At 44.5% G+C, this 24,246-nt stretch overlaps 2 protein-coding genes across 3 annotated transcripts in view; one reads left to right on the forward strand and one right to left on the reverse strand.

Moving 5' to 3' along the window:
- p130CAS (Serine_rich_CAS and FAT-like_CAS_C domain-containing protein p130CAS) overlaps positions 1–19,506 on the reverse strand; it is a 51,330-nt gene extending 31,824 nt beyond the window's left edge. Inside the window, exon 1 of the mRNA XM_032435480.2 lies at positions 19,018–19,506. Within this exon, the coding sequence (XP_032291371.1) occupies positions 19,018–19,308 (291 nt within the window). The 5' untranslated portion in view covers positions 19,309–19,506. The remainder of the gene's footprint in view (positions 1–19,017) is intronic.
- Dic61B (Dynein intermediate chain at 61B) lies at positions 18,563–23,414 on the forward strand. Of its 2 annotated transcripts, none has more exons than XM_070208412.1 (5): positions 18,563–18,778; positions 20,532–20,756; positions 21,347–22,797; positions 22,869–23,081; positions 23,142–23,414. In XM_070208412.1, the coding sequence occupies exons 1-5, from the start codon at positions 18,563–18,565 to the stop codon at positions 23,353–23,355; spliced, it is 2,319 nt and encodes a 772-aa protein (XP_070064513.1). In that variant the 3' UTR covers positions 23,356–23,414. The 2 variants fall into 2 exon arrangements, with proteins under 2 accessions (XP_070064513.1, XP_002046444.1); XM_002046408.4 differs by lacking the exon at positions 18,563–18,778 and adding an exon at positions 20,072–20,479.
- The last annotated feature ends 832 nt before the right edge of the window (positions 23,415–24,246 follow it).

Below are 24,246 nucleotides of genomic sequence, written 5' to 3' on the forward strand. Positions count from 1 at the left end.
TATGAAATAGATTGCCACACAAAATTTCAGCATCCTTCACCCCACAAAAATAATGCCCATTTCTCAATATCGCAATCAGTGTTGGGCGGCGTCTATAGCAAATATTTGTTGCCTCCTAATTGAGCAATTTGTTGTATGACCATCCGACGAAGAATGACTTTTTATTGCACATTTGTGTCGCCAAACAACCCTCAGTTTTAATGGCACCCCACATTTCCAAGTGGCACAGCCAGAATAGTCCAACTCTCCCTTGGGTGCCGTCTAACTATGTCTCTATTCATCTCGAATTTTATTTTGCTATTATTATGTCTAGATGTTATTTAATTTCGAATCAGCTTTCCTCTAGTTTCTTCCTTTTGACTGCTCTAAATCACAAATTCTTGCAGTTTTGGGAATATTAATTGAAAGTCAGACAGCCCTGTTTTTGTCCGTAATACTAAAACATCAATCAGTCAATTAACCATCCAGCACAAAGAGTTTTGTGTATTCAGATTGAAGGCAAGCAGCACTGTTCTTAACGAGGTTACTTGGCCACCTTGTTCTTAGCTGTGATTCAGAATCATCAATCAAACGGTCAGTCAATCAATCAGTAAGCCCACGATTGAACGCAAGTTGTTTCAGTTGACAACTTCCACGTCTATGGGGTTGCAGGTCAATATATACACTTGTTAATCTCTGATGTTGCCTGAAAACAGACCAATTCAATGTAACTCCCTCGAGTCTTGAACGCATTCGAGTAAGGAGTGTCGCCCCGCTTGCAGCGCTCCACTCCTTATCAGCCATGGCTCGTTCCCGGCAACAGGCCATCAGTCGAGGTTGACTTTCATTAAGATGCACATCTTAATTGCGCCCACAGCTGCGCAATGCTGAGGACGATCCTTTCCAACTTTCCAACCCGAAATTGGGCACGTCGTCGGCGTCTATTGTTTTACAGCCACAAGTGGCAAAAGGGTGTGGCCGAGAGGGGGGGCCGAGTGCTGGAGGAAGCAGTCCCCAGATAATTGATGAATTTATGGCACAACATGAAGTACTCATGCTTTTTGGACTATTTCCACATCACTTTTACTGATTGCAACTGCAGCTTATCACGCGCCGCTGAGCTGATGAAGTGCAGCCAGCCGTTTGCCGGTTTCTCTAATTGAACTGGCACGGGTCTCCCTCTCCTCCACTCTCTCTCACTCTTTCTTTCTATCGGAGAAGCGTTCTCCTCAAAACAAAACGCCACTTGCCGCTGGGCCTAATAGATTCTTGGAACTACAAAATGCATTTTCGGGCTGCTCGCCTCATTTCCAATCTGTGTTCAGTGCGCTTTGTTGCCGACATTCGACTCTTGATGTTTGGTTAGCGACTAGGTTTGGAGATTGGATGCTTCCATTGGCTCATGTTGAGGCAAATGCCATTGTTGATGATGTTGTTATTGTTGTGCTTGTGTTGTGGCTTTGATTTTGCATTGTTTTCATATGCGGCACGTTCTGCACATTTATGGAGCACGCATTACCAGCAACCCAAGCCCCAAAAGAATTGACCAGCCGAGTGCCGAAAGATATGGAAACGGAATTCACTGAAACAGCAGCAGAAGCATTTTCAGAGATTGGGCTGATTTAGCCCACATACTTGTACATATATACATATGCCTTGCAGCTGCATTTCAAGCCGCAAAACGGAAGAAAATGCTCCGAAAGAGACGATTAAGACAATCGCCATGGCAGATTCTACAACAATGTTTATTTAAATCATGTGTATGGAATATACCTAGAAACTATGGACCCAACTTTTTGAACAACAACAGAAGCCATGACCTACCGCTAAGAGAAGACAACAGCTAGACAATGGCAAAGAATTCAAATCGGGATCCTCCAAATCAATTAAATTTCTAAGAAAAACTTTATGACTTAAAAAAATATTAAGGAGATTTAAGCAATTTAAAGAATTTGTTTATATTATTGAGATATGAAGATAAAGAAGTAAAAGAATCTTAAGAATGTTAAGAAAAGATATGAACAGAGAAGCATTCTAGAGTTTAAAGGCTATTATGTTTAAAATGTTTAATCATTATCAAGTGTATTGCCTAAAACTCGGATATTCTACTTCAGAGTATATAAATAAGCAGAACTATAATAATAATTAGAAACATATTTAAAATTCAAATTGCGCTATAAGCACTTTTAAATCATTGCTGGAAATTTCTTGCCCATAAGCCTAACTACTTCTATGAGAAAATATAAATATTTCCACCTTCAGGATCCCATGATTAAATGATTTTGGTTTCCTCTTGCTCTCCCTTTTCTTTATCAGAAGACACATCTTTTCAAAAATTCAACTACTTGCAGAGCCTATCGGAAACTGCTCACTTAAGATCTCTCGGCCGTGTGTCCTTATACTTAGCTCCCCCAACTCAATGGGTTAATTGCCCCGCCCAGACGATTTAGAAATAATATTAATGGTTGTTCGTTCCAGAGAAACGTCAAAGAGCAAACGACTTAATCATCGACTTTAAAAAGTCGGGGCAGGGCGCAAAGGCAAAAGCAAATCTGAAAGATTTGCCTCAATGTCTGTCGGCAATTTCACACATTGTGCAAGGCCTAAAAATAAGAATGAAAATAAATAAATAAATATATAGATGTGAAACAGAAAGCAAAACTCCCAAGTAATATATGGCATATGGGAGAGCAAATATTACGAGCAGCCAAGCCTAAGCAAATGGTTGGCAGCTGCGGCGCCTTTTGACAATTTGCCGCCTCGCGTTCTAATCTGACGCGGACTCCTAATCCGGAGCTCCGGAGGCAGCTTTCCTGACGCACGATCTGTGGCCGGTGCCACCCAACGATAATAACAAACAATTTGTTTGTTGCCACAAAGACAGAGAAATGTCAGACTGAAGCAGCATGCAGCGGGCATGGCTGCATTTTGCTCGTGTTTGCATAATTCATGACGATCGGCTGCAGTTGCAGTTGCAGTTGCACCCACATGGCTCGAGAGGCAGCCGTCGACTTCTACTTCAACAGATCGCATGGCACAGCCATTCATTACAAGCACATTGCAAATTGAGATACAAAACTGCCTCGAAAACAAAAAAAAAGGCTGCGAGGTTGGGCTCTGCCATATCGATATGGCCAGCATAAATAATGGCTGCTCTGTCGGCTGTGCGGGGGTGTTTGCCACGATAATGCTGGCCAACGAAGCATCCCAACTCGACAAATGCACAAATAAGAATTGAATTTCAATTTGCTGACTTGGCATTTTGTAGTGCTTGAAGATGAATGCCGAGAAGGGTTGGATTCCTACTCGTATAACAGTAGAGGAAACATGCCAGAGAACATAGTCTATTGACTGAATGTTCATAAAGTTTGTTTGCACTTCCTTTGTGAGCACAAAATTGAGGAAGAAGCGAACTGTTGGCTCAGCAAACAAAAAGATCAGCTGTGCGCAGCAGGCCTAGTTCAAGCTTTAACTGGTTAAGAATCATAGGCGAATGTTTCTTAATAACAGCTTAGTTTCCCACTCGCTTGATTGCTGAGAATTATGTGTAGCAACTGAGTCCACTGAATGTTGTATAAAATATTTTAAGGAAAAAGAAAACTGATCGCACAGCAAAGAACTAGGGCTACGGTGCGCACCTAGCTAGGCTCAGACTTCAACGGTTTGAGAATTATAAGCCAATACCACAGTTTAAATTCCTATTCGCTTTACTGTCTAAGCGTCTTTCACGTAAGTAAGCAAATAATGAAAGAAGACGAAAACCAAGTCTCAACAAACGACATGACCTTGCATCCGCTAAAACTGGTTAAGAATTATAAGCGAAGAACATTAAAAAACAGCATGAAGGGCATGAACTGCACAATGAATAAAGTTTGTTTATTTGTAAAGACTTGCAAAAACTAGAGAACCAAAAACCAAAAACACTTGATTGTTATCAGATATATAATATGCAAAACTTTTATTTGGCTATTCGAAAGTAACAGGTCCTTCTCTTTTATTATCATAGAGCACAGTTTTTTCAGGTTTTCTTAACAGTCAATTCTCTGCTAATCGACGGCTAAGCTTCAACTTTTGTTGCCAATTAGTTCATTGCTTATCTAAAGATCTGTTAAGTTTGACATTTATAGCTATGCTGACTCATGGCCCGAAAGAAATATCCGTTAAAACCATAACCAATACAGTCCGATAGACCAGTTCTAAAGCGCTGCACGCCGGATTCAAATGATGCCTATGATGACATGAAACTTTTTAATTGTTTTACGACTGCAATCAACACTCAGCGCACAGAAAACTGAACTCAACTCCGCATAAATGTAGCTGGAAAGTGGCAGTGGATGGCCAAGAGTATCTGTTATTTCTGTTGAGAAAGAAAAGAATCACAAACTATGAAAATTCCCAGAAACACTCGACTTGCTGTATCCCTAAATGAAATACAGGAATGCGCTGCGAACACTCAACCGAACGACCCGGCCATAAAAGTTGTTTGTTTTGCGAGCTGTTTAGGAAGAGACGCGGCGCGACGAGTCGAGTCGAGTTTGGAATTGGGTTAAGAAATTCTTAACAGCACTCTCAGCGGAAAGTACAAAGTGAAGAAATCAGCATACGGTTGCAATATGTTCAACTGGACAATTCATTCATACTCTCCCGACTCGGTTTCATTCATGAGCGTGATTGTGGTCAGTCTGGGACTGGACTTGGCTGGGCTGGGCTAGTCTGGTTCTGTTCTGTCAGTCTGTCCGGTTGTCTGTCTCTCTGTCTGTCGAGTTTCATCAATGGAACTTTATGACTAAGGTCGCTGCCATGCGGCGCTCTGATGCCAGAAACAAGTCGCAGTTACAGTCACAGTCGCAGTCCAGACAAAAGATTCGGTTACAAATCGACTTGACTTGCGGTAATTGCAGGCAAAGCGAAGAGCACTCTCTGCGGGAGGTTGGATACAACGGATACTTTGACTCAGAATAAACATTCTTCAGCTACTGTTACGCGTCTGCCAAAGACGACAAAGACGACAACAACGACGACAACTTCATCAGACGTGCATAATGTGTGTATATAAAATAAGTTGGGGGTATCGAATATCGAGTGTCGAGTGTGTCCCAAAAAAAATGCTCGCTATCGAAAGTTGTTTTTCGTGTCGGTCGCGGCTGCATCTGCAAGATACAAGATACAAGATACAATTGGCTCGCTGCTTGCGTCACAATTGGAATTCTTGAGAAAGTGTTGCAACTGTTGCGACCTCAAGCACTTCAAGTGACAACCACAAACAATGCAGCAGCTATCCAACAGATACAGATACATTTTACAGATACAGATACGGATACAGCCAAAGCTGCAGATACCGCTTGCAATTACCGTGCACTGACAACCCAATAACAAAAACAACTCACTTCCCTTATAATACCCTCGCACATAGTATTATTATTTTCTCATCAATTGTGTAACCCATCCGAACTTAATAATTATATATATTCCTGATCAGTATCAATAGCTAAGTTGATAAAGCCATTATAGTCCTTGTCTCTGTCTCTCTTCAAGCTAGTCTCTCAGTTTTTTTTTTGCTGCTGTCAGTATTTAACTCGGAATTTACCAGCTGAAACTGACAGAAACAATCAAAAATAAACTTCTTGTAGGGAGAACTTTTCTTTTTTTCAGGATATTTTATTCAAACTCATTGAACCTGGCTGCAAAACATGTCTGCAGCTTGTTTTGCATTGTAAATGTGGCATTCAAATATAAAAAGGGGATGTAGAAAATAAAATTAAATGCAGAAAGAACGTTCAATTAGCTCCAAATCTAACTCCTATATTATATGGCTCTTATAGAAATATTCGGTCATATGAATGCACTTCAAAGAAGGGCATTTAATCGTCGGCGTATCAACGATATCCCTTGCTTCTTGTTTCACTTCATTTTCTTTTCAATCTCTGTTTTTGTGTACCAATTGTGCGTCGCCGACACTTTTGCCGCGTAATTGCGATCAATGCGCTTTGTTTTTGCCTGCGTATCTCATGGATACACAAGCTGACAGCCGACAGCTGGCAGCAACAACAACAATAGCGTACTGTAAGTTCGCATGCAAAGCGTCGCCTCGGATGCTGCACGCATGCGCATGACTCAGACGCGAACTTGCAAGTGGAGCTGGGGCTGGAGAAGCCAGCGTAGGCGCATACAGGATGTTCTAAATGCCTGGGAACCAAGCACATTGAAAACGAGTCTGTTCACAGATTGTTTTCGCTGCAGATAATAAAAAAGAGCATTCAGACAATGGCAACAAATGGAACAGCAACAGTTCAGTTAGCCGAAGAGTAAATGCCCTTATCGAGTGTAAGATGCATATGTATCTCTAACTAGCCTCACATATGTGAAAGGTAAATCGATTTTATTCAGATTTTTATCAAGTTTTAAGAATCCGAGATTTCGTGACTAAATTATGCAGCAGGTGTATATAGAAGGAATTAAAGAATTCGCACCTGCTTGGGCATAAGAATCAACTTATTTTTTTTCGGAACAACGACCTATGACAATCATTTAAATTGTAAATTTCGACAGCAACTGGAGTAAATGCCCTTTGAGAAATCAATTACAAATGCGGCAATTGGCGAAAAAAAAAAAGAAGTAAACAATGTTTCCCATTGACGTCAAACGGATTTTGGGCGGAAATTCTGATGACGCGCTGCGAGCTGACTAATGAGGACAGTTAATACATGATTTCATGCATTACATCTTATCAACTTATCAGCCATGTTCATATCACTTATTGCAGACACCACGGTGCCAGGCAGCAGGAAATACTACACTCAAACACAAGGTTGTCGATGGAAACACGTCAGTCGCAGTTCGATCGGGCAAGGGGGCGGGAGTTGGCTAATGGAAGAGCAACATCATCAGGTAAATAAATCAATCAGCTGCTCCCATCAACAGCCACAGCTTGTATCCGTGCGTGTTGATGTATCTATGAGCTACGCATTTATGATTGATTTGTTTAGTTTTTTTTTGGAGCTAAACTAGTAAACAACGCAAGTAATATCTGGTTATCTGATAAATACATTTATTTATATATGCACGTAGGGCCCGTGGGCTATTTTTACCGATTGCACAATTTCCACGAAGAGTTCAATTTATTATACTCATTCACGAGATGAAGGAGGGTATATTAGTTTCGTGTATTATAATTCTAAATTGAACAGTCGAGTATATCCGAGTCAGCCAAGCAGAGCCGCGCCCATTAGGACGACGTACACCCGCACTAATCTATATCTAGCCCAACCTTAGAGTCCGCAAATCTCACAGATAGACCAGAAGAAGTCCTCTCTTAAGATCGAAACGAACTTAAAAATCAAAAAGTTGGCTTTACCTCAAGATATTTCGCTAATTGCCCCGTCTTTTAAACTCTGAACGAGTATAACATAGTCAATGGAATCCGACATTCCAGTTTACTTTTTATATTTTGTGTGTGCCAATTTTTATCGTGCGAGGTGCCATATTCGTATCTTATCACGCGGCTCACAGCTGACAAATACAACCCCCTTTTAGTGAAGTATACACTATATCTTGCTGTATGTTGTTGTCTCAGTGTTGGCCGCAATTTACAAAACAAACTCGCAGAAATGCGAAATAAATAAAAATAAACAAAAAAAATGGTTAATACGTAAACGCCGATAAGATTAGATATTTGTCTAGAGTAGGCAACCATTTTTTTCTATCGCCAATTGAACAACCCTTTAATAGAGCGTGCCCCGCTCTAGACTTTGAATTGATTGTCACGGAGAACTCTACATAAACAACTCAGTTTATATGTTGTCGGAACTTAAGCAAATATCAAGATCGAGAAAAGTTAAGCTTTTTGTCTAGGCATAAAAATACAAGCGAAATATGCTCAACTGATTGTAGAAAAATATTTCCCTGGAATTTTTTGTAGATAAGCTTGCTAAATAAAATGCTTTTAAATGGGATTGCAGATATTTTCCAAGGAATTCCAGATAAACTGTTGACAATGAGACAAATTTATATTCACAATGATAACTCTATTTGCTACGATTAAAGAGTCTAGTCAGCATCTAAAAATATGATAAATTATCATCGTAATACAAGACACATGCAAATGAGTGCGTTTTCAAGGGTCATAAATATGGGATTATCTTGGATGAGCCCATGTTCGAAAGGGCATTAATATGACACACTTACAAAGAGCTGCCACTCACAACTGAAAAGTATCGTTTGATCCGACTGAAATGCCATATAAACGATATAAACCACACGAAACCAGCAACAACAATAAACGATTTTTGGATAATTGGCCAATAAAATACTTTTATGCACCCAACACGATTATCGATGGCATCCTAACAAATCCCTTAGAGAGAAAAATCAAGAAAAAACCATGTAATTTTTCTTTATTTCTTTGCTTTGGTGTCCGCCATTTCCAATTTGTCCAAAACACAAATTACTTGATGGCTGTTGAAATCGGGCAGATAAATCAACGAAATGCGGCGCCCGCCCGCGCCCATTGCGTAAATCAAAAATTTATGTTTAGATTTTTGGAAAACCAACAAAATGAAAACGAAATACAAAATGAAAAAACGAACTTTATGGATTTTTGGACGCCATCGAAAACTTTTGATTGTGCCCCTCCTAACTTCTAACAGTCTGATTTATAAGGTCAGCGCGAGCACCAAAATAAATGCAACAAAACATTCGAGGCGACACCAAACACGGCGCCCGGGGCCGAAACGTGGGCGCCCCCAAAAAAAAAAAAAAACTAATATCGCGAGCAGCGATCATTAGCGCGGTCGGCTGACAACTTTCCGGATTAATGGGTCACAGAATTTTGGCTAAAAGCGGCGACAACTTGGTCGCCAGCACAATGCCTAATGATACGCCTTAAATGCGCGTCTTGGTGGCAACCCTGGCCAGCGAGGTGTCATCTGCTCGGCTCCAAAACTCTCCCATAAATCTGTACCATATATATATTTTTTTGTCGCATTTTCTTTAATTTAGAGGCAATTTATTAAATGCCCTCGCCGACTTTAATCTGCGCTGGAAAATCTCGGCACAACTGCATAAATTAATTACTCAAAAAAAAAAAAAAGCGTCGTAAGAATGCGTGAGATATTTTTGTGCCCCAACAATTTGCCAAGCGTCCAAGTATCTGCAGATACATATGTATCTGCATCTGTGGCTGCCACCGCAGCATATGTATCTGCAACTGCAACGCTTGACAGCGCTGATTAGCGCATCCAAGATTCTCAGTTTCCCGGTTTCCCAGCCAAATTTATGGCAGCTGTCTCTTAAATGGACGCTGACGACGCTCCAGGCGCAGCTTGTTGCAGTGAAAAAAAAACACACACACACAGATTTTCCGTATGCATATTAAAAGCTGGTCAAAGGAAATTATGTAATCAAATGTTGTCGCCAGACATGAAAATATTCTTGAATGTGCCACACGTAATCAACAAGAAATTTTCTTTCCTTATTTTCGGGCAGCGATGTCGAGTACTGTCTGAATAGAAGTTTCACATGACGTGAGGAAAATTGTTGGCTCGGCTTTGGAAAAGCCGCCAGGTAACAACATCTTTTAACTGAAATTAAGGAATTTCCAGCACGTACACATAAATTCTTCACTGTACGCTTTCCACTTTCTTTCACCTTTTGCATTCTGTTAGACACATTTTTCCCGTCTATTTGTTCGTTTTTATTTTTGTATGTTTTTTTGGGTATTTTTTTTTTTTTATTTTCGTTGACTTTATGCAAATTTTCGCTCATAATTTGAGTGCGACAGCAAAATATGTTGGCGCCAGGCAGCTGAGCGCGTCGCGGGCTTCCATTAGCGCCGCGGCATGCAGCAAGAGCGGGAGAGGGGAAGGGGCATAGCCGCAGCCACTGCGTATGCGGATGCCCCCCAACTGGAAATCTGCTTTACATGCATTTCAATTTACGACCCCGAAATGTTTTGCCATGCACAATAATTCAGTCTGAAGTGGATTTGGATTATTTGCCATTTGCCATGGGTTTCCACTTGAAGCTCAATGACCGTTCCGAGCTAGCAACAAAATGCATTTGACGCAGTTTCACTTGATTTTTCACACACATACATTTACATATATTTTTTTGACATTGGGCCACTTATAAATCAAAATCTGCATAAATATGACAATTGCACTTGCACTAATTTGAATGCGCAAATTTCTTTACTTTTTTAAAAGCAGAAATCAATGTATCCTACTAAAATGTGCCTATTCAACTGAACAACATTGTAACTGCAATTACTGTAGAGCATATGATCTGTAAACCAAGCTGTTTAAAGTCTAATCTCTTCATTCACATACTATGTAAAAGATAAACAGAGCCTGTGACGTCACTAATATAAGTTACATATATAGCTATATAGTTTGTATGTATGTATGCACAGCCAGAGCACAATTACCTGTTAAATAAGAGCTTCACTCTTTCTAGATTGTTCTCTCTATCCCTCTCTCTCTTTGATTGTGCTCGCGCCAATTTGCCTCTCGTGAAAAAAGCTCAGGAACAAAATGTAAGCGACAAACAATTTGCCAATTGTTGAATGTAGCAGTGTAGTAAATGGAAATTTGCAGACACACACACACACAATAGGAACGAAACGCGTTTAACACTACAAATTTAACTTAAATCTATTAAAAGCAAGACTAGATTTATTTAACACGCGCCGAGGACGCGACCGATCAACAGGAGAGAAAGGCACACACTAAATTGCCTCATTAAGCGCGCGCCTACGCTAAGCCGGCGTTCACACTAATACAACCATAACAATTGAGAGCAATTGCCTAAGAAATAAGATAGCGGAATCAAAAGCCTGACAGCCAATAGCGTGCATGCAGTGCATATGTGAATTACCTCACCCCTCCCCCCATCGCTAGATGCTGCGGTGGGATCACCAGCATTAATGGCAATATTGGGAGCAAACAATTTCCCTCTATGTCACAATGTCCTCTCTCCGAATAAATGCTCTCTGATCAAGCATATACAAATACTCTAGGTAGTTAGAGATGTGACCTTCTATACGTTACGCATGAAAAGGTCAGTTTGGATAAAAATACAAGATGATAAAGAATTTGCTTAGTTACATTTTATGGTACTATTCGCTTTGAAATATACCCTAGTATCTTATAACAATTTATACAAAGTTAACATACAGTTTATTCACGCACCCTCTTTTTGAAAATATTCTGATTTATATCCCAGCTGCCTTTGAGATGCATTGACACACGACTGTAAAAAGCTACACGTGCTGTGTAAGAAGTCAGGCCATAAATCCACTTACAAACTAACTTTATGGATTCTCTCAAGACAAGTACAGCTCATAAATTCAATTGCTTTGTGCATTATCCATGGGACGAGCTAAAATTGCGAGCAACCCAACAAATTCTCGAGTCTCGGTTACAGCTCGGGCGACAGTTGAAGAAGGTTGATTAACCCCTCGAGACGGTGCTAAAGCAAAACAAACACGAGCCCAAGATGAAAGAAGACCAGAGCAGAGAGAGAGAGAGGGAGAAAGGGATAAAAAACTCTGGCCAAAGGGCAAAGTCAGAGACGAGACTCTCCAGTTTGCGATTTGGGCTCTCAGATAAATTCAGCAAGAGCAATGCCAGGCGCTGAATGGGAGCGCAGGACAACGATGAGATTCTCTCTGTTGCCGGAACCGTGGGCGAAACAACCCCAAGTGAAGTTCAATTGCGGGCAAGTGCAAGGCTGTCCTCGGCTGGCGGGACACGCAAACGGGCAAGGCCGATGCCAGGCACAGCCCAACACCCATTCCCCCATTCCCCAACCCCTTTGACATTGAGTTCTTTTTTTAGCGAAACTACGTGGAAAATCGTAATCGAAAGCTCAAACAAAAGGATGCAAACGATGTCAGGGATAAAATTGAAAGCAAACATAAACAAGTCGCAGAAACCACCACCAAAGCCCTCGAGCTGCTGCCGGGAAAAACTTTAAGGGATAGCAGATCGAAAGAAAAATAACAAGAAACTAAGCTTGGAACTTGGCCGAAATTGAAATACCCTTGTAGAGTCAGGGATATGAGGGAAGAATTGTGAAGCTCATTTTGAATTATATCGGATAAGGATAACAGTTTGATTATAAGTGAAAACCATAGTAAAACTAATAAATGAAGGATTTGGTCAAAATATCTTGATGAATAAAAATGTTTTCAATACAAGAAATATATTTGCAACTCATTTTGCCTATGGCAGCTATATGTTATGATAGTGCCATGATGGTGGGATTTTGCGCGGTTTGGTGAAGCTAACTTGATAAGCTAGATAGTTTTTCCTACATCATATTTAATTGATCATTCCTATATGATATAGAGCATATGACCTATAAATACCTTAAGAGGATAGATTTCTTAGATAATACCTGATCCACACTGCAGTCAGGAAATCGAAATTGAAGTTGCGCTAGGCAGTTGCCTGAAAGGTCGACGACTGCCGTACTCTCTGAAAGAGCTTTCAAATGTTATTTTTATTTTATGGCAACGTACAAGAAGTTAAGTTGGGAGAAAAGTTTGCATAACTTGGCTCAACGGCCAAGTGGGCAAAGAAATTATGCGGGCTACTCCAGACGAAAAGTGGGCAAATGCAAATGTGAATGCTGCGACTTAAAGGCAACAATTCTTTGATTTGTTGCCTACTCAGACCACCCAATCGGCCAGGCAGCTACACACAGATACGCGCAAGTTAACAACAACTAAACACAGATACGCACACACACACACACATACAATCACAACCACTGCAGCCACCCTGAAAGTACGCTTTGAATGGCGTCAACAAATTCATTTCGCATCAGATGAATGACATGACTTTGACAGCATCAACAGCAGCAGTAGAAAAAACAGCAGCAGCAGCAGTGGAGGCAGCAGCAGTAGCAGTAATAACAGCAGCAGCAGTAAGACCGCCAAATCGCCTCCATCGGGCATCAGGCAGCCAGCAGTCGGCGATGGCAACTGCGTCGTGGTTGCCCATCGCTTCGGCTCACTGTTTTTCACTCCCCTGCCCATTCCATCTCCCACCCCACTGCACATCTCGTAAGTCCTCCCAGTCAATGTTTACATAACATGGCTATGATGACGCTTTTCCTCTCGCCTCTCGTCTCTCATCTCTCGCCACATCCAGCGCAGGCTCACACGCATGCGGCAAGCTCCATTGAGCTCCGTGCCAGCCGGGCCGGGACAGACCCGAGGACGGCAGCCGGTGCCGGCAAAAATAAGAAAAAAAAAATAATGGTAGCGACAAAAAAAAGGAAAAAAAAAATAGACGCACAAATTTACGTTACGCACCCTGCACCGTGGCAAGGTATCTATACACGAACCGGGCACTCGCATATATCTGTATCTGCATCTATATCTGTACATCCTCATAAGCTGTATCTGAGCATTGCGCGTGCTTTGCTTTGGTATTCACTCTCGCAATGTCCCCGTTGCAATTGACTTAGAGAGAGGGCTGTTCAACTAGTTCATATGCAAATCTATATATGTATATAGATATATATCTATTATTCTATATATCTATATATCTACTTATCTACATATCTATACATCTATCTATCTACATGTCTACATATCTACATATCTATGCATCTATATATGTTTACATGTCTACATGTCTACATGTCTACATGTCTACATGTTTGCATGGTAACATGTCTTTCTTTTTTTTTTTTTTTTTTTTTTTTTTTTTTTTTTTTAATTTGGTTTATTTTGCGCTGGAATCGATCAGTGCCTTCTGATCTCTACCAAGCGGAGTTAAGGGTATAGTGTATAGTTATTATTTAATAACTTAAATGATAATTACAGACTTAAAAATATATAACAATAATGGGAAAGGGATGTTTAAGTGATGTGCCTCGTTGGTAGGTCGTCGGGGTGTAGCCTTCGGAGGCGCCTCTCACTAATGGGCTCAGCCAGGGCCCTTGCGGCCGCGTTCGGATGCTGCACCAATTTGTCGGAGTATCGGCTGCTGAAGAAGTTGAGCTGATCTCCGACCTTTGTTAGGCGGAGATCGCGTTCGATGGCGTCTGTTGTTACGTACCATGGCAGGCCAGCAACCTTGCGTGCTGCCTTGGCTTGGACCACTCTTATGCGACGGAGCTGGTGTGCTGATGCCGTGCCCCAAACTTGGATCGCATATGTCCAGATAGGCGTTACCATCGTTTTGATAAGCAGTGTCTTCGTGGATATGTGCAGCTTGCTTTGAGGCTTTAGTAGCCAATCGAGCTTTTGAAGTCTTCTCAGGCATTTTGCTCTCGTTGCTGCGATGTGAGGCCCCCATATGAGCCTTCGATCCAGGTGGACACCCAAGTAGCAGAAAGAGTTGGTCTGCTCAATGGTTCGTCCATCGAACCGTAGCCCCTGGCAGCTGTATGGGCGCAGCGTAAAAGTGACGCAGGCGGACTTGGCACAGTTTATAGCGATGTTCCACATAGCTGTCCAGGTTTCGATCTGCAGCAGCCAGTCCTGCACTGCACTTGTAGCAGCTTGCAGATTTTTGTGGGAGGCTAGGAAGGCAGTGTCGTCCGCATATGTTGCCACCAGCAGTCTCGCAGGGCTGAGGTCTTCATTGCTTTGTCCTTGTGTGGGCAGGTCCGCCGTATACAGCGTGTACAGCATCGGACCGAGGACGCTGCCTTGTGGGACACCTGCTCTGATGCCCTTAATTGCCGACCTTTGGTCTTTAACGGCCACTTTAAAGGTGCGTCCTGCCAGAAAGGAGCTAAGGATGCTGAAGTATGGCGCTGGGAGTATCAGTTTGATCTTGAACAGAAGACCATCGTGCCAGACCTTGTCAAACGCTTGTTTGACATCGAGGAAAACGCCGACGCAGTATTGCTTCTGCTCAAAAGCTTCTAGTACGTGTTTTACTGCCCGGTGGACCTGCTCGGGGCAGCCGTGAGACTTTCTGAAGCCAAACTGATGATCCGGGACCAGGCGCGTGACCTCGTCGAGTTCTAAGAGACGGCTTAGCAGAAGTCGCTCAAAGACTTTTGAGAGCGTCGGCAGAAGGCTTATAGGGCGGTAGGACTCAAGTTGAGTTAGCGGCTTACCGGGTTTGGCGATCATCACAATTTTCGCATGTTTCCATTGCTTCGGAAAGTGGCCAAGGCGGAGCATGGAGTTGAAAATTGTGGCGAGCGCCATGACTCCTTTGCGTGGGAGAGCCTTAGCTGCTCTGTTGTCGATTTCGTCGCATCCTGGGGTCTTCTTTAGCTCAAGCATTTTCAGCTGTGTCCCGATTTCCGCGGGGGAGATGCTTCTTATCGGGAGAGCCATCTGCAGTGGAGCGTCCAGTGACTCGGCTACTTTACGGCGCTGTGCAACGTCTGCGAAGTCGAATGGCTTGAAGGTTGTCTCCAAGTAGTCAGCAAACGCGTTGGCCTTTTCCTCGTCCGATCGGAGCCAGAGGCCAGAGTGGTCCGTGATCGGGGAGGTAAAAACTGGTTGCCTCTTAATGCTTCTGGTGAGCTTCCACACTGAAAAGGTGCTGTTGCCGTCATGCCCAGTTGTTTCGAGGAAGCTGTCTAGATTTTCCGTTCGAGTCCTAGCCAGCAGTCGTCTGAGCCGGTTGGACGCGCTTACCATTTCTGCCTTGGTAGAGAGGTCTCCGTTGCGGATGTACAGCCTCCTTAGACGTCTTTTGTCGGCAAGGAGACTCCTGGCTTCAGGGCTTAGTAGGGACCTTCTGAAGGTACGAGAGTGAGGCAGGGTTTGCGGGGCTGCACGTCTAGCAGCTTCCGTAATTTTCGCTGTGAGGTGGTCAACGTAGCTCTCCAGTTCACTTGCCGTATTTATGGTGACGTTGAGCTCTAATGTGTCCTCGAGGCAGGCCCGGTATACTCCCAAGTTAGAGCGCGGCGGGAGCATTTTGCGGATTCCAACTTCCCACTTGGGAGTCTCCTCGAGCTCAATCAGTAATGGGAGGTGATCCGACGTCAGGTCAAGGAGGCTTCGTATTCGCAGCTGTTCCTGTCTGAATCCCTTGTAGAGCCCGAAGTCAAGTGCACTTGGTGTTGCAGTAGCCCTATATGGGTAGCACGTTGCCTCTCCAGTGGCTATGACTTCGATGCCTTCATTCTCAATGGCAGAGAAGAGCGTTCTCCCTCGGGGGCACATGCGGTAGTTTCCCCACCAGCGATGTTTGGCGTTCCAGTCTCCTCCTGCCAGGAATTTGGGGCCAAGCTGGTCGAAAAGGGCTCGAAAGTGTGCCTCAGTCACTCTCAAGGCCGGAGGGCAGTATACAGAGGCGAGATTGAAGTCGCCTCTGCTGGATCCGAGTCGGATAGCAGCAGCTTGCATATGCCAGTGGCAGGATGACTCAAGTGAGTGGTGCGACAAGGACGACCTGATCAATATTGCTGCTCCTCCATGTTGGCTGTTATCTGGGTGGTTGGCGGTGTGGAGAGTGTAGCCTGGCACTCTGAGGGTGATTCGAGAGCAGAAGTGAGTCTCCGTGAGCAGAAACACATCGATGTGGTGGAGTTCGATGAAGGCTGTGATCTCATTCGCCTTCGAAAAGACTCCGTTGGCGTTCCATAGTGCTATCCTGAGGGAGCTCATTTTAGGCACTGTTATTTTTGGCGCTAGTGTGCATTAGCGCTTGTAAAAGAGTCTGTATGAGAGACATCAGTTGGTCGAATCTGGCGAACATTTGCTTCATCATGAGCTCAAGGGCTGAGTTGGGGCAGTTGTCGGCAACAGGTTGCGATTGGCTGGGAGTACTGCCAGTGTTCCTTCTGCGAGACGATGAGCGGGCACTGCGCTCTGCGGGCTGGGTACCGCGGAGGACGCTGGCAAAGGATTGTTGGCCAGGCACGAAGCTGCAGGCAGGAGCGGCTGTTTTGGGGCGGGGATCTCTGGAGCGGCTTGCATCTCTGCCATTTGCCTTGTGCTGGTTTTTCTGCTGGAAAGCATATTGCAGGTACTTCTTGCAGCCTTTGAAGTTTGCTGCGTGTGCTTCTCCACAGTGGTGACAACACCGATTCTCGTCCTTGCCAAGTGTGCACTCGTTGCTTGGATGGTTGTCCCCACACTCCTTGCACACATAGTGTCTCGAGCAGTAAGATTTTGTGTGCCCGTACTCTTGGCATCTGTTGCATTGTACAGGGCCCGACGTCTTGCGAGGCTTCTCCCACGAAACTTTGTGCCTGCATAGTACTGTTATTGATTTGACAAGGTTATTGTTCTCCGCTTTCCTCAGGTCAACAAATCTCATATTTAGAGGTTCGTTATTGACTCTGCTACGCGGGGTATATATGCGGACAACGTGGTGCCCCTTTTCTGCCAATTGCGCTGAAATATCTTCGGATGCGACCTCGTGGTGGATATTTCGTAGAACTATGCGGTACGGCCGGTCTTCTGCAAGCTGGTGGTGGTGAAACAGGCAGCCGTTCTCGCGAAGGTGCCTTGCCAGCGTTCGGTATTCGTCTGAGTTGCGGCATTGGACGATGCAGTCGCCAGAATTAAGCGATCTGACGGTGTAAGTGTCCGCGCCTAGGACGCTGTCTAGTTCCTTGCAGAACTTGGTGAAACTGAGGACGTTTGGCACAGTTATTCTCGGCACCTTAGAGGCAGGCCGCTCATTGGGAGGCGCCGTCTGGGTGGGTTGCGGGTGTGCGGCAAGCTTTTTATTTGCCGTTTGTTGCCTGCTGGCCCTTGCGCGAGCTGCGTGCGAGGTGGATGGCCTATCATCTACATCCTCGTCGGCGCAAGCTTCCTTGTTGGTGGCTAGTTCTACTTCCGTGTCCATGTCGCTTTCCTCTTCGTCACAGAGGGCCGCAAACCGGTTTTGGCTGGCTTTCTTGGTTTCGGTGGTGCTCGCCTTCTTACGGGCGATACGGGGGGAGAGATTGCCACCTTCTCTTTTTGTGGCCTTAAACCATTGACCTTGCCAAGTACGTGAAGTCTTGGGCGGGTAATTATTCAAAAACGCGTGGAGATCCGGGCTTGTAGCAGGATTCGCGCCAGGAATGGACGGGATTGCGGGGCCTTGGGAGCTGATGCCATGTGCGAGGGACGACGTTACCGTAGTCGTTCCTAGGGAGCAGGCAGTTGTGGTGATGCACGACGTGGTGAGTAGCGTAGTACCCCCGCACAGCGTGATGTATGGCGGTAGCACATTATCCGACGGGTTGTATATAGGTGACGCAGGATAGTCGGGGATGAGTGGATTCGGCTTGTTGGACGCCATTAGGTGAGATGTTGACCAAAATTTACTAGCTGCACTTATTTACAAAAATCTCCAGTATTTTTGTGAAAAGTGACTTTGGTGAACGGGGAGCGAAAACGGTGACTGGAAAGTGTCAGCACTGTCACGGTCAGTGACTGACTTGCCAGCACTGATTGTTCTCCTATTGGCTAGTGCTTTACTTGTGTTAGTGAGTCTAGGCAAAAGCTCTCTCGCGAAAGCTCTGCTCACTCACACGCACTCACACACACTACAGCTGAGTTAAGGCGATCAGCTGAGCGCAGTTTGAGCTTAGCAAAAGCTTGCTCTCTTACGCTCGCACGCGGTTGCACTTTTGTGTAAAAAAAAAATTTAAATGTTTATATATGTTTATATATATATATAGTTTAGCTGCCAGAGGCAGCACAATTGTTTTTTTTTCGCGCTCTGCAGGCGCGATTTGTTTGTTAAGCCCTGGGGCGGGCTTAGTTAGTGTCACTGTCACTTTTGGTTTGTTTTTTGCCTGGGATGCACTGAACATACACACGCACGGGAATGCACAGAAAACACGACCGATCTCCGCGGAAGTTCAAGGCGAATTGGTAACATGTCTATAAGTCTTTATGTCTATATCAATATCTATATCTATATCTACATCTATATCTTTATCTATCTCTCAGTCATCCTTGTGTTTACCTATTACTATCGATATACCCCTGGATTCCTTTTGAGCACACCTCGTTCATAGCGTATGCTAAAGCTAATAGCGACATCTTAACGGGCATTGGAAGTGCATCCCCGTGTGCTGGTTAACTTTCAATTAACGTCACGTTTTACGTACCTGCGCACTTTTCACTCGATGCAGATGGAGCGTGCCGCCGGTGATGACCCCCGCGGTGGTCGCCTTGGCATGCATTGGCGCTGAATTTATGACGTACTGCGTCTGCGGCTGCTGCTGCTTGGCCAGAGCTGGAGCTGTAGCTGAAACTGGCTGCGGTTTGGCCGACAATGTTGTCTGTGTTTTTGCAACATTCCTAATTGAGTTTTCTGGTACTCGGTTTTCACTTTGGCAGTCCATTGAAGGCAATGCCGTCTCGTGTTGCTGTGGCTTTTGCTGTTGTGCAATGGACATGCTCGTAATTAGCTGCTTGGCAATTGAGATTTGGATTGCGAGGGCAATATATCTTGTTTCTAACACCACATCGATTAGACGAAATGTATCTCAAAGATACGGGCATGCAAATTCACTTTTTATCGCCGCCGCGAATGAAACGTACTTTTTCGAATTTTTCCGGTTTCCGGATTCCGGATTTTGTTGCTACGTTTTGCACGGCACGCGAGTCCAACTGTAACTAAAACGCGCTTGCCGCATGCCGAGTGCCGAGTGGAGCTGCGTCCTTCGGATGGTGGTTGCTACCCGTGCAGCAGGGTGTTAACTTTATCTGGCATTTATCTAACGACAGACTCAGGGGAAATTCACAAGGAGTCGACACGTGAGCTGCCGCCGATAAGCAGCAGCAGCAGCCGGAACAAACGCACTAACTAGCTGGAGATTGGGTTTGCAAGCTCCCAGAACTTCCATTAAAAATTAACAAGTATTCATAGAGCTAATTAAAAGAAAATTGATTAGAAAAGGCACGCACTGATTCGCAGAGATGATAAACAGAAGTCTCAGTAGGACAACAAGCCGGTTCAAACCCATGGCTTCTATGTTTACCATGAGTCAAAAATTGATACAATTCCAATTGTGTTAAAATACAAGAATTGGTTTAAATAGTGCGACCTTAGATTTTGATGGGTTAGATACATATTCTTTGAAATATTAAACAGGCAAACACAACCACAATATTTATACCCTGTAAATGGGTAAATAGGGTATTGGGTATAGTGGGTGCAATAGACAGAAAAAGTTGAAACTAATGCAAACTGCAGTTGAAGTTGATAGAATAAGGTTCAGGGTATCCCCTAGCCGGACACACCCTACTAGATCACTCTCACATGGTTTATCGAGTCACACATGGAGTTACAGTTCCAATTCCCAGCATTCTATAGCATTGAAGAATACATCGACTAGATTTAATAGACTCGACATTGAAACTAAAACTAAAACTAAATAATCAAAGATGGATCTCTTGTCGAATATGAGAAAAGATTCTGAGGGCGAGCGTAAATCGTTGAAGAAATCCGTGATTGTCGCTCCGGACATATTCGAAGAACCATCTGTGGCTAAAAAGAAACAACGGGAACAGCACACCTATGCCATGGAAATCAATACAGATATTGAGTACCGCGCACAATTTCGGGTGGGCTCTTATCAAAAATTTGAACATCCAGTTAATTGATTCCATTTGCCAGGTGCTGGACACAGTCGATGGCGAGGAGGTGGACCTGACGCCCAACTATATACCCGAATCGCCGTACACAGATCAGTTTCTCAAATTCAATATGCATCTCAAGCACGAAATGATCAGCATGCAACAGGTGCACTCCAGAGGCAGCACAGCCCGATCCCGGACACGTTCCAGCATGCGCGGCGGAGTCGGTGGCAACAAGCAGTCCATCGATGAGCTAATAAATGGCGTAAGCGACACACCTTTATTTAACTCTATTTGTCAGGGCTGCAAACTTCCGAAAAAAATACTAGTTAGGACGTTTTAGACGGGCGTGCTCGACTAGAAGATACTCTGAATCATGCGCCAAGCTTTAGTTGCAAACTTTCTAAGACTTTTTCCATGCTCTAAAACAATAAGACAAACACGCCATAGGCTTTCCATTACCCCACACTATTTATAAGAAAGGCAGCCTATTGTAACTTCAATGCTTGTCATCCGATTTTTACAAAATTTTCAGGGATAAAATATGGCATTCAAAAGTGTGTGTATACCAAAGCGCAAAGCGCTAGCTCTAAGAATTATATTGTTGATATATTTATGTAGAATGGAGGAAGATTGCCAAAAAATGAAATTTCCTTCATTTGCAGACATTTAACGAGAACTTACATACCAAGTCTGGCCTCGTTGTATATTAAAAACCGAAGTCCTAACATCGATATGATTTGGTATAAAAGAATGTATATTGCACACTGCGAAAGTCTTTTCCCTAGATCGAACTCAGTTTATCGCCTTGATATACCATCTCTCATTTATGGACTACTTCTCCATCTACCTTAGATTATGTATGAAACGATTCTGTTCGATCCGGGCAGCAGTATCGAGAAACCGGAGGATATGCACGTGCCCGTGCCCTTCAACAAGTCTTTCGTCAAGGTGACGTTGCGCAAGTCGGACTTCATCGAATTGCATTCACAGATTAGCAGCACCGTGGCCAAGGGCACAACCCAGGGCGATGCCGTCGAGGCGGACAATCGTCTCTATGATTACCTGACCATGGGCAAGGGCAAGGTGCGTCGTCGTTCCGACAACGATGCACAGACGGATCTGGTGCTGACCAACTCGCGGGCGGTGAACACCATATTCGTGGACTACGCCACGGTGGGCTCCTATGTATCCAATTTCGAGATGTACGACACAATGGAGGGCTTGAGCCAAAAGCAGAGCCGTATGCAAAGCACTCTGCACAGCCTGAGCAAGGGCACCGATGCGCAGCCGCAATTCGACGATGCCACGGTGACCGACTACTTTGGCGAAGAGGAGGCCAAGGAGCGGCACAAGGTGCAGTCGATGGCACAGCAGCTGTTCAAGAGTCCAGCATTCAAGAATGCGATACTGTTTATTGGACGCACACTCTCCAGCAATATGTACAGGTCGGGCATGCAGCGCTTTCGTAACTTCAAGCAGGTGGATCGCTGCTCCACGGATGTCGAGTACAAGTACTCAATGAAGGTGCTCTTTCGCCTGATCCCGATGCTCAGCCTGGACGAGCGAAAGGCGGTCAGCGATATTAGCTTTTGTCACACCAACAGCGACATTGTGGCCATTGGCTATGGCCTGTTCTCGTTCTCCTCGCAGCGTGTCCCAAGCACGGGGGATGTCTATGTGTGGAGCATCAAGAATCCCGGCGAACCGGAACGCGCCTATTACTATGACAAGCCGGTGACCGCCATTTGCTTCTCACCCTATCTGCCCTCCCTGATTGCCATTGGCATGTACGATGGCAGCGTCGAGGTGCGGGATGTCGCGGATGTCACGAATGTGCCCATTGCTGTGTCGCAGCGCGGCAGCTCATCGGGCTGCTCGCCCGTGGTGGCCATACGCTGGCTCAAGCAGGTCAGCGAGGATGATTCCGGTGAGATTGATCCGTTTCTTAGCCTCTCGCAGGACGGCTCGGTGACGCGCTATCGCCTCGGCAAGAGTCCTTTCCTCCTGGGCTTTACACAGATGACCCTCGAGCGCATCGAGGGCCATCCCGAGGGCATACACGTGCCCATAGCACCGACCATGACCGTCGCCGCCAACCGGCATCCCCAAGGCCTCTACATAACCACCCATCCGGTGCACAAGGACATCTACTATATTCTCACCGATGAGGGCTGCATCCACAAGTGTTCCATCAACTATCAGCATCAGTATCTGGAGGTGCTCAAGTGTCATGATGGTGGCGTTAATGTCATGGAGTTCTCGCCCTGGTCCCCCAAGCTGTTTCTCACCTGCGGCAACGATTGGTACACCTCTCCTCTCTCTCTCTCTCTCTCTCTCTCCCTTGCTTTGCTCACCTCCAATTTCCATTTGCCAGGTATGTTAGGATCTGGGTGGATGGCATTACACGACCCCTAATCGAGCTGCTGGACGATTTTCAGCCCATCCACTGGGCCAAGTGGAGTCCCACCCACTCCACAATTATTGTGGCCGTCAATCGGGATACTTGCAGCATTTGGGATCTTCGACGCAACATTCTAAAGCCCATGGGCAAGCATGAAACGGACTCCTCCTACAACACAATTGCCCAGTATACAAAGTTCTCTATATTCCATATTACTTTGTGACCTAATCTCTGCCTTCCACACAGATTCTCCAATAGCGGCACAGTCCTGGTGGTGGGCAATGAACGTGGCAATACCCTGTTCGAAGCCCTCAACGACATGCCCTTTGCCCCACATTTTCAATACGATGAATTGGAGAAGGCCATTTACAGGGCGATTGGCAACGATCAGGAATTGTTTATTGAGCTTAAGAGCATCGGATTCTTTGGCTATCCCAACAAGAAATGCATTAGAACTTAAAAGTTGCCATATATACACTGTCAGAGTTATAAGTAAATTAAATCTCAAATGAGGCTAAATTATGATTGCAGACAGAAGGTGGAAGTAGATAAATCCAAGCCAGTCTGATATACCACGTAAGGGAAAATCACAAGCCGGATCCCTTAAGGCAATATTGTTGCTGGTCAAAAAGCTATATATGGGATCAAAGTAGCTCCCACTGCCTGTTTCCTCATAATGCCCTTTAATTTGACCACTGTCTACTGCATATTTAAAGTTCAACAAGTAAGGCCCAGGTCATGAGAACTGCCATCAAAGTAAACTTGAACCGCAGCTCCGGGTTCAAGGTATGCGGTTCATTCTGACACCACAGACAAAGCTCAGAACTGTTGAGACCTCCGTAAATTTGCCGCTACTTATTTACACGCCTGAGCATTGTTATATAACGGTCAGGAATTGGATCAGTTGCCGGTCGATCAGTTCCGCGGCAACAGATCAAATTTCATCAGACCAACAGGTAACTCAAGACACAGCCAAGAGCATTACCTGTGCGGCAAATATGTGATGACCCTATGCGCTCAAGAGTTCTTGGGCTGTGTGTGAGGTTTAAATGTCAACCGACTGCTTTCGATGGTGGTCAATGTGTGGTTTCTCCGGGTGTTAAATAACAAATAAACACACTTGTGCACACATTAGCATACAAAGATGAAAAGCGCAGGCAGGGGAATTTATTAAACGGCCATCAAAATGAATAAAGAAAAGGAAAAAATAAACAAGAATGAGCCCCGATCAAACGCCAAACCGACAAGATAAACTCCGTGTTACAGTTTTTTCGATACCCTGTAATCATTGAAAGTGCTTCAAATATAAAGGGTAGCTTAAATCGAAGGTAATTTATGTAGCAGAAAAAGT

This window comes from Drosophila virilis, chromosome 3 (assembly GCF_030788295.1).
Source record: "Drosophila virilis strain 15010-1051.87 chromosome 3, Dvir_AGI_RSII-ME, whole genome shotgun sequence".
Lineage (NCBI taxonomy): Eukaryota > Metazoa > Arthropoda > Insecta > Diptera > Drosophilidae > Drosophila > Drosophila virilis.

Bases quoted from the DNA above. Each gene is read 5' to 3' on its own strand.
- Dic61B (XM_070208412.1), top strand. From the start codon at position 18,563: ATGTTTATATATATATATAGTTTAGCTGCCAGAGGCAGCACAATTGTT. The intron at 18,779-20,531 runs GTAACATGTCTA...TCCATTTGCCAG, and splicing joins CGGAAGTTCAAGGCGAATTG to GTGCTGGACACAGTCGATGG. The intron at 23,082-23,141 runs GTATACAAAGTT...CCTTCCACACAG, and splicing joins TCCTACAACACAATTGCCCA to ATTCTCCAATAGCGGCACAG.